The following is a 10,799-nucleotide window of genomic DNA, read 5'->3' on the forward strand; positions in this document are numbered from 1 at the left end:
GGAGCTTCACCAGAATAAACATGCTGAACCACCAGAAACCTGAGAAGCCACATTTTTCCACAGAGAAGAGAAGGAGATAGTTGGACCTGGGCGGGAGGGAGGATTATCTTCTTGCTGAACGGTTGGGGGGTCAGTTACGGCAACAAGGGTGAAGCAGGGGTCTCCTCCAGTGTGCTGAGACTTCTGAAATGGCCTGAGTGGCTGCACCAGTGTTATAAACAAAAGCCAACAGTCTTATTGCCTCTCTGTCTCCCTTGACAATTGTTGCCATTTCCCCCTTCAGGTGCTGCGGCTGGGCTGTGGTGCTGAAAGTGCCCTGGGCCCCCAAAATCTAGTCTGACCCTTGCTTGATGGCGTTTGACATGTGCAGGAGATGGATTAATGGGGGAGGGCAGTGCCCTGGGTGCCTCCCCCAGCTGCAGGGGTGCTCCCATCCCCACAGCTTTCAGCCACCAACAGCAAAAGATGCCAGTGGCTCAAGCAGCACCTGCACACCCAGACTCTGCAGGCAGCAGAAGGAGGTTTTGTCCTCACTGGGTCAGGCAGACGTGGGTCACTGGGAAGCAGGAGGGATGGGGAGAAAGTGGTCCTTGTTTTTAAAGAAAAATGTAATGAGAAACGACCTAATCCCACTTCTGAAATGAATATGGAACCGAAAGACATCCATCCGTGGAAATTCACACTTTTCCAAATTTTGCAAGGCAGTTCTTTGATCAAACAATGCCTACAAAAAGGCATATCTTAGGGGCAAGTGTGCCTCAAAGGGCATCCATTTGTGGAAGTAACATACAAAATTGCTTGCAAAAATTACTCAAAACTGCATACAAAACTGTGTTCATTAGGAGAAATTTGCCCTAAAAAGCTGATAATCATGAGGATTTTAAAAGAATGGGAACTTGCTGCAGCAATGTGGGGAATGTACAGAAATGAGGAAGGCAGAGGAGCCGAAATGGACAAAGCGGAGGCAGCAGGGCTGAGGCTGCGTTGCCAGGCACCTGCAAAGTCCAGGACACTCCAGCAGGGATGGGGCAGAATTCTGCTGAATCGGACTTAGTACCAGATTCCGACTGAATCCAACAAGCCGCTGTCTTTTCAGACCGGCATTGATTTCTTGCGGCGGGTCGTGACTGTCATCAGCAGGGTACTTTTTTAAAAATCCGCTTTGAATTTCACATTATTGTCTTTGTAAGTGGCTTTCCTCTAAGCTGATGCATTCTTAACTAGGTGTTAACGATCACCATTTACATCCATTAACCTCCCTCCTATTTTAGGCAATTATCTACCTAATTGACATGTAAATTGGGGGGGGGAGGAGATGGAGCAACATAAGCGTTTCCATAACCAATTTAGTTAAAAATTACATTTTTTCACTTAAAAAAATTCAATGGATCAGCAATTATGAAAGCAAACAGGAACAAAGAAAGAGCAGATCGGGAACAAAAGCCAGGCTCTCAATGAGCCCCATCTCTGCACTCCAGCCAGGGACAGCGCCCCCCCCCTGTGGTCCTCACTGTTGCGGCCTGCCTCCTCCCGCGATCTCTGCAAGCCTACAAGGAGAAAGAGCAGCAGCCTCCCTGTGCCCTGCCCTCCTCCTGGGCAATGGCAAGGGGGGGCATGGGATATATTTTGCCCATCCCCCACCCCCAAAATCTGGAGTCAACATTGGTTAGTAGAACGGCAGGCTCTTGAGATTTGCAGAAGGGAGATCATTTTGCATTGAAAAATCATGGGGGGGTTTGGGGGGGATATAGGGCATGCTGTCAGCCTCCCCGCATCCCTGCCCATCTTTGCTGCTTCTCTGTGCTGGAAAAGTTACTTTTTAAAACTACAGCTCCCATCAGCCCCAGCCAGCATGGCCACTGAAGTGGGCTGATGGGAGTTGTTGTTCAAAAAAGTAACTTTTCCAAGCTCTGTGTTCCACGAGGGCTGCTGCATGAACCTCTCGCTGCAGAAAGGAGCGAAAGCACCTGGAAGACTTGGGCGCTTCCATCCCTTAAGGATCACTGGAGTTCTGGAAAAGCATCTCTGCTTCCAGACTTCTCTAAGGCTGTGAGCACACTAGTCACCAAAGCAAAGCGCTCCCATCGCCCACACCTGGAGGGGGAACGGGTTGATCTGCCAATCAGTTGCAAAATCTGTGTGAATCTGAATTTTTTAAAAAATACACTCAAGCAGCTTCCACCAGGTTTCACAGTAAAAAGGGGCAGGGCTTGACTAGTGTTGTCGTGCACTCCCATTTTCAGAAGAGGGAGGTGGAGACGCACTGGAACCGGCAGAACAGGCAGAATCTCTACCTTCTCACTCCATAGCCAATGGGGTACCCCCTCTTTCCCCAGCCCTAAATGTGTGTGGGTGGGTGGGATGGAGATTTTAATTGGAACTATTATATAAAAGGTATATGAGGTGATCGTTTTTGAAATGGAGCATGTGTCCCCACACAGCTTGCCACCCCACACTGTGGCTCAGAGTCATCAGGACACATCAGTCCTGCCCTTTATATATTGGCACGTGAGGCCAGCACCCTGCTGAAAAAAGAAAAAGAAAAATTACTAATTCTCCTTGTACAACACACTGCATACCAGTGGGACTCTCGAGTTTACCCTGAAGTAGGACAGGACAAAGCACAGGGCACTCCAAACCAAGTAGTCAGAAAGAAACAAAAGGTAGAAGAGAGTATGAACGGGAAGGATACTCCAGTGATTGTGACCTGCAAGGTCTGTGCTATGTTTGTTTTCTTGCCTGAGAAGAACATGGCGTACATGTGCAACAAGTGCAAGCTCGTGGCACTGTTGGAAGGAAAAGTGAGAGGCCTGGAACGGCGGGTGGCCACACTGAGGACTATAAGAGAAAATGTTCTTAGACAGAACGCTGGAACAACAGCAGCAAAGAGAAGTGGAGGTGGAAGAAGAACAACATGAGGTAGCAAAAGAGGAGACTGCTTTGGAGAGGGAACAACGAAGTGGAGGAAACTCCGTGGGGAAAGGGTGACAGGAGCATAAGAGCTAGAAGACCCCCTTCACCAGTGGAACTGTGGAACCACTTTCAACCACTCGAGGAGGAGACTGGAGGACAGCCTGTGGAGGAAGAATTCCAGGAGACCCCGTGCAACAACGAGCAAGAGGGTGAAGCTCAGTCAAGCAGAGACAATGAAACCACGCCCCACAACAACAAGAAGAGAAGAGTACTAGTAGTGGGAGACTCCCTACTGCGTGGGATCGAAACCCAAGTATGCCGAGAAGATCCGTGGACTCGCCGGGTATGCTGTCTGCCAGGAGGATGGATTAGAGATGTGACGGAAAGGTTGCCATCACTCATCAAGCCCACCGACAGGTATTCCTTTCTCCTCATCCATGTGGGAACAAATGACACTGCCAAACGGAGCTATGAAGAAATCACATCAGACTTTGAAGCTCTGGGAAGGAAACTCAAGGACTTTGGGGCCCAGATAGTTTTTTCATCCATCCTTCCAGTACTTAGGAGTAGAAAGAAAAATACTCCTTGTGAATGAATGGCTACGAAGGTGGCGCCGACGTGAGAGATTTGGATTTTGGGACCACAGGCTATACTTCCTGGAAGATGGACTGCTGGCAAGTGATGGGTTGCATCTCACAAGAGAATGTAACTTTTGAAAACCAATTGCCAATGTTTCAAGGAGTCATGATGTAGTAGTAATGGGGGACTTCAATTATCCCGATATCTGTTGGGAGACAAATTCTGCCAACACGGCCCCTCCAAGAAATTTCTGACTTGGGTTGGAGATAACTTCCTCCTATAGAAAGTGGAGGAAGCAACCAGAGGTTCAGCTATCCTAGACTTTATTCTAACCAATAGAGATGATTTGCTGGACGAAGTGGCAGTTATGGGAACTCTGGGGAAAAGTGACCACAACATACTTGAATTCTTGATTTTAACAGAAGCAAAAGCTGAGAGTAGCCATATGCGCACCCTGGACTTCAGGAAAGCTGATTTTAATAAACTCAGAACAATTGTAAGTACAGTTCCATGGCAAGCCACCCTAATGAGAAAAGGAGTCCAAGATGGGTGGGAGTTTCTAAATGAGGAAATTCTAAAGGCACAATGGCAAACAATTCCAACAAGGAAAAAGGGGGAAAACAGCAGAAGAAGCCAATGTGGCTTCACAGAAAGCTTAGAGATGACCTGAAAACAAAAAAGGACACATACAGGAAGTGGAAAGAAGGCCAGGCCACAAAGGAAGAGTACAGGCAGGTATCACGGAATTGCAGGGATGGTGTCAGGAAGGCTAAAGCTGAGAATGAGCTGAGGTTAGTGAGAGATGCTAAATGCAACAAAAAAGCTTTCTTCAGGTACATCCATCGTAAAAGACAGAGAAAAGAAATGGTGGTTCTGCTACTCGATGAGGATGGCAAAATGATAACAGATGACAAACAAAAGGCAGAAGTGCTCAATTCCTACTTTGGCTTGGTCTTCTCCCAAAAGAGGGTCTATGACCCTTCTGGGAAACATGAAGTAGGATTGGAGCTTGAGATTGATAGACAAATGGTCAAGGAATACCTAATCACTTTGAATGAGTTCAAATAGGCAGGGCCCGATAAACTGCATCCTAGATTATTGAAAGATGCGGCTGAAGAACTCTCAGAACTGCTCTCTATTATCTTTGCGAAATCGTGAAGGACCGGTGAAGTGCCGGATGACTGGAGGAGAGCTTATGTTGTCCCTATCTTCAAAAAGGGCAAAAAGGAGGAACCGGGGAACTACAGACCAGTCAGCCTAACATCAATCCCTGGAAAAACTCTTGAGCAGATTATAAAGCAGTCAATCTGTAAGCACCTTGAAAACAATGCAGTGATTATTAGGAGCCAACATGGATTTATGAAGAACAAATCCTGCCAAACAAATCTTATCTCATTTTTTGATTGGGTAACTTCCCTTGTAGACTGTGGGAATGCTGTGGACATAATATACCTCGACTTCAGCAAAGCTTTTGACAAAGTGCCCCATGATATTCTGATTAGCAAGCTAGCTAAATGTGGGCTGGATGGAACAACTATCAGATGGATCCACAGTTGGCTACAGAATCGTACTCAAAGAGTGCTTATCAATGGTTCCTTCTCAAACTGGGCAGAAGTAACAAGTGGGGTACCACGGGGCTTATTCCTGGACCCAGTGCTCTTCAACATTTTTATTCATGACTTGGATGAGGAGGTACAGAGCATGCTTATCAAATTTGCAGATGATACAAAATTGGGAGGGATAGCTAATACCGTGGAAGACAGAAAGAAAATTCAAAGGGACCTTGATAGGCTGGAGCATTGGGCTGAAAACAACAGAATGAAATTCAACAGGGATAAATGCAAAGTTCTACATTTAGGAAAAAGAAACCAAATGCACATTTATAAGATGGGGGACACTGGAGGCATTCAAGAGGCAGCTGGACAGTCATCTGTCAGGAATGCTTTAATTTGGATTCCTGCATTGAGCAGGGGGTTGGACTCGATGGCCTCATAGGCCCCTTCCAGCTCTACTATTCTATGATTCTATGAAACCAAATGCACAGTTATAAGATGGGGGATACTTGTCTCAGCCATACAACATGTGAGAAGGATCTTGGAATTGTTGTTGATCACAAGCTGAATATGAGCCAACAGTGAGATGTGGCTGCAAAAAAGGCAAACACTATATTAGGCTGCATTAACAGTAGTTTCCAAATCGCGTGAAGTATTAGTTCCCCTCTATTCAGCACTGGTTAGGCCTCATCTTGAAAACTGCGTCCAGTTCTGGTCTCTGCACTTCAAGAAGGATGCAGACAAACTTGAACAGGTTCAAATGAGGGCAACAAGGATGGTCAGGGGACTAGAAACCAAGCCCTATGGGGAGAGACTGAAAGAACTGGGCATGTTTAGCCTGGAGAAGAGAAGACTGAGGGGAGATATGGTAGCACTCTTCAAGTACATGAAAGGTTGTCACACAGAGGAGGGCTGGGATCTCTTCTCGATTGTCCCAGAGTGCAGGACACGGAATAATGGGCTCAAGTTGCAGAAAGCCAGATTTCAACTGGACATCAGGAAAAACTTCCTAACTGTTAGAGCCATACGACAATGGAACCAATTACCTAGAGAGGTAGTGGGCTCTCCGACACTGGAGGCCTTCAAGAGGCAGCTGGACAGTCATCTGTCTGGAATGCTTTGATTTGGATTCCTGCATTGAGCAGGGGCTGGACTTGATGGCCTTATAGGCCCCTTCCAACTCTACTATTCTATGATTCTATGATTCCTTCCTTCCTTCCATAGGCCAGGAAGCCTCCCATCCAAGTATTAGTCAGGTCCCTACAAACCCTCTTGGTTGTTGAGATGAGCAGAGGGGGCGTTCTTGGTAGTTATGCTATCCTCAGAGGTCTGGGGGTGATGGTGGCTGAGAGAGGGCATTCTATGATTCTATGAGTGCCTGGATGGGAGACTGCCTGGAAACCATATGTAAGCCACCTTGGGTTTCTATCATGAAAAGAAAGGCAGGGTAGAAATGGAATGAATGAATGAATAAATAAATAAATAAATATGCCTTCAAGTTGATTATGACAGCGACCCTAGGAGTCTTTTTTGGATATACATATTCATAAGGTTTTCATGGTAAGGGGTATTCAGAGGTGGTTTACCATTGCCTTCCTCTAAGCCTACCGCACCCGGTATTCCCAGGCGGTCTCCCATCCAAGTACTAACCAGGCCTGACCCTGCTTAGCTTCCGAGATCAAACAAGATCGGGCACATTCAGGGTACTTTATATATATATACAGTATATACACATATTTTACTGCTTTTATTTAATCCAAAGGTTACGTGTCTGTGTTTCGTCTTGTTCTAAATGTGTTTATGCTGCTGTCCACTGCCCTGATGTTTTGAAAGAGGGTGGTAAATGCACTTTTAATAAATAAATAAATACATCTCCTTCCGGATGGGTGGATGCCTCCTGTTGCTGCCCAGTCACTGCTCTTCCATTGGAACTGCAACTGACCGTCCCGCTGCTGGAAGCATTGCACTTTTCTAGGTGTCCAGCCACTGTCTTCCATCCAGACCACTGGCCATGGCATCACTGCTGTGCTTGGGGGCATTTAAGAATCGATGGATATAAGAAGTGCCTGGCTGCTGGATCAGGCCAAAGGGTGCATCTAGTCCAGTATCCTGTTCTCACAGTGGACAGCCAGATGCCCCCAGGAGAAGACCAAGCTCTGCATTTGAAGCTCAGTATGCGACCACTTTAGTCCTTGTAGCGGGTGGCATTTTATGACACCTTGTTAATAATCAGGGATTTCCACGAGGGGTAAGTTATTCCCTGGTGGTGCATGGAGAGCCCACCTCACCCACCTGCCGGCTGACCTTCCCCCTCTGTGGCTGTTTTCTTTCCAGTGGACCGTAGACTCTCTTCCTTAACAGAAGTCACAGTTCTGAGCTGGTGCCTCCCATTTGCCCAAGAACCATCAATAATGCCTCAGTGGAGCAGGGGGCTGTGCAACTGCGATGCTCATAGGGAAGACAGATAAGCAGGGATCCCAGAGATTCTGCCTGGCTTACTCCTGCCTTCAGATTTTTCCTGGAAAATCCACTTGGATTTTCAAGTCCTGCCATGTTTTCTACAAGTGCTTCTCATGTCATCAGAAGACAAACCATGTAAGGGAGAAAAATGGGCCATGGGTGGGTTCCTTCCTGTAATTCAAAGAAGGAAGGCGCACCCCTGAATGTGATACCTTCATGCTGTCTCTCCAGTGCAAGGTCAGCAGAGATGCTGAAAACAGAAAGCGTGGGTGGTGTGCGGCTTGTAAACCTCCGGAGACGAATTTTCCTTTAAAGATTGTCTGTAAGTTTATTAAATATTGAGCCAGTTGGTGCCAATAGGGCAGTGTTTGGGGGCAGAAGTCCACCTCCCCCTCGGCAGAATGAGCAAGACAGGTCCCAACCATAGCACAGAGGTTGGCTGCTCACATTTTGAAGTCACTGAATTTACTGTCTAAAGAAACCTCTCCCCAACCCCCTCCCCAGGTAAGTCCATGAATTCCCGAGTCTAAAAATATTAAACAACCTAACTGCACCACTGGGATCAAGACGGAGGGGGCAAATTTATTGGGGAGGGGAAACATGGGGGTGTAGGCCACCAATCCCCCCCTCCAGTTCTCTGTGAGGTCAGCGGTGACCTCACAGTCTAGCCAGCTTCACAGAGAGGACATGCCCAGGGCAGCACCACCAGCAGAGGGGGAGAAGAGGAAAATGAAGGCACCTGCCAGGTGGTAAGCAAGCGGAAAAGAAGGGCAACATCTCGCTGGTATGTTTGCTCTGGCCTTGGGCAGCGTTGAGACTAAGGGGGGCAGCAGACCACTGGCCCCTTCCCACCGCTCACCTCTACAGCAAGCAGCAGCAGAGACGCCCCGCTTTCCTCCTTCTCCTTTTGCGAGGTTCATCCCAGCAGCCCTTTGAGCAGCAGCCATGTCCGAGAGCAAGAAGTGCCCCGGGGCTCCCACTGGCTCCCGGGTCATCAAGGTGACAGTCAAGACTCTCAAGCGCAAGGAGCACTTTGAAGTGGCTGACAGCACCGTCGTCCAGGACTTTAAGAAGCTCATCTCTGAGCGCTTCAAGACGCCCCCTGAGCAGCTGTCGCTGATTTTTGCCGGTGAGATCCTAAAAGACCAGGATACTCTGGGGCAGCATAAGATTGGCAATGGGTCCAAAGTGCATCTCTTCATCAAGTCTCAGAGGAGACCTCCAGGGGGCCCTGTGCTGCCACCAGGAAATGCCACCTCCATCGCCTTCCTGCAAGTGCCACCTAGCCGGGAGGCCTCGTCATCAGAGCACAGCCTGGACCTGTCCGAGTGGAATGGCCAGCCGGAGGAGCTGATGGCCTCCTGTCATGAGCTCGTTGCCCAGACCATGGAGAATCTCTTGCTTCAGATGATGACACTGAACCTGGATGGCTCCACCTTGAACAACAACCCCCTTCTCTTGGGCTTCCTCATCGGGGTCACTGGCATGAATGTTTTGGGCCTCAACGCCACGGATGTGTCTGACTTTGTGGGCGAGGCCCAGGACCAGGATGTGACCCGACAGGAGCTGATAAGTGAAGTGCTGCAGCAGCCGTTTGTGCAGAACCTCTTTGGCGACACCGAGCAGGTCAGACAGATGATCATGTCCGTTCCTCAGATGCAGCAACTGGCAGAGCAGAACCCTGAGATCAGCCACATCCTCAACAACTCTGAGTTCCTGCGAGAAATGATTGACGTGGCCACCAGCCCAGCAGTGATGGACGAGATCATCAGGAACCACGACCGAGCTCTGAGCAACCTTGAAAGCATCCCGGGCGGGTACAGTGCCTTGCAGCAGCTCTACAATGACATTGAAGCACCGATGCTGAACGCCGTCCAAGCACAGTTCCAGGGCAACTCGTTTGCCCCATCAGAGAGCAAGCCGCCATCGGGGGGGATCAGCCCTCTGGCCCGGACAGAAAACAGGGAGCCTCTGCCGAACCCCTGGGCTCCCCAGTCCAACAGCAGCGGTGATAATTTCTCTAACAGTGACATCAACGGCGCCAGCAATGGTGCAGGGCAGGGCTACATCCTGCTGTCCTTAGGTCCTGGAGTCAGGCCTGGGCTCAGCAAGTCTGAAAGCATCCAGAACATGGTGCACCAGCTCACAGAGAACCTGGAGTTCATGCAGAACATGTCCACCGCGCTTTCTAAGCCGGGTGGCCCCACACAGGCATTCCTCAGCCACTGCAACTCCCCTGCGAGTAACGACGGCCCCCCACCTCAAGGCTGGGTGCAGCACCTCCCTCAGAAACTGGCCCGGTCAGAGGCTGCAGCACTGCTGACTAACCCCAGAGCCCTCCAGGCACTCCTTCAGCTGCAAATGAGCCTGCTGACTCTAACGAGAGAAGTGCCCGATTTCCTCCAAGCCTTGACGGACCCAGACGTCGATCCTGAAAGCATGGAAGACTCTGACGACGGAGAAAGCCTGTCCTCAGAAGCAGGGAGCCTCATCTCAGCTGACGAAAGCAGCGGATCCAGAGCAGATAGGGGCGGGGGAGGAGAGGAGGAGGAGGAGGAGGAAGAGATGGATCAGCAAGCTCCAGGGGTCCTCTACCAGACGCAGCTGGAGCAGCTCCGGGCCATGGGCTTCCCGAACCAGGAACTGAACTTGCAGGCTCTCATTGACACAGAAGGAGATATTGGTGCCGCAGTTGAAAAGCTAACAAACTCTCGTGCATCCTAGCAACAGATTTACCTTTGCCTCTTGTAGGGTCACCTGACACACTAAAGTCAGCATGGTGGATATTACAGTGGCATTGCCTCGATGCTCCTTTTCTCTAGCAGTGAGAGCAACTCTGCTTATGGGGAGGGGAAGGAAGACCCAGTGGATGCCTTACATTAAAACATCCCCGACAGATGCCTGACGGCCATGGAGGAAGTAGGTGTCACTTGCATGCGCACGCAGCCTGGGGTGAAGAGACCCTCTGCCTGTGGACCCCTCAGGGCTCCCTCTGGCCTTAGCAGACGGGGTGGGGTGCGAGGGGCCCACTCGGGCTGTCCAGAGAACCCTTAGCTTCCCCCCCACCCCTTCCTCCAGGTCTGCTGCTAGCCTTCTGGGGCTTGCTTGGCAGGTGGGGAAGAATGCCGGCACAGGCTCTGCCTTGCCCAGAACGGTCTCCGGCACCTCCGGGCTCCAACTGGGAGGCTCCTGGCCAGGCCGGATCCATCCAGCGTTCACCCAGGGCTGCCCTGCCCTTCTCTTCCTTTCCTTCTGGTTGGCTTTTCACTGTCTGGCAATGAGCACCACCACCAC

The 10,799-nt window shown here is 49.7% G+C and overlaps 1 protein-coding gene and 1 pseudogene across 1 annotated transcript; one reads left to right on the forward strand and one right to left on the reverse strand.

Moving 5' to 3' along the window:
* Window positions 1-6,646: 6,646 nt before the first annotated feature.
* Window positions 6,647-6,765, reverse strand: LOC133386352 (5S ribosomal RNA; annotated as a pseudogene).
* Window positions 6,766-8,450: 1,685 nt separating this feature from the next.
* Window positions 8,451-10,229, forward strand: LOC133386041 (ubiquilin-1-like). Its single transcript, XM_061629666.1, has one exon. It carries the CDS (start codon window positions 8,451-8,453, stop codon window positions 10,227-10,229), a length of 1,779 nt encoding a protein of 592 aa, XP_061485650.1.
* Window positions 10,230-10,799: the final 570 nt, after the last annotated feature.

Source organism: Rhineura floridana, chromosome 5, assembly GCF_030035675.1.
Source record: "Rhineura floridana isolate rRhiFlo1 chromosome 5, rRhiFlo1.hap2, whole genome shotgun sequence".
Taxonomy (NCBI): domain Eukaryota; kingdom Metazoa; phylum Chordata; class Lepidosauria; order Squamata; family Rhineuridae; genus Rhineura; species Rhineura floridana.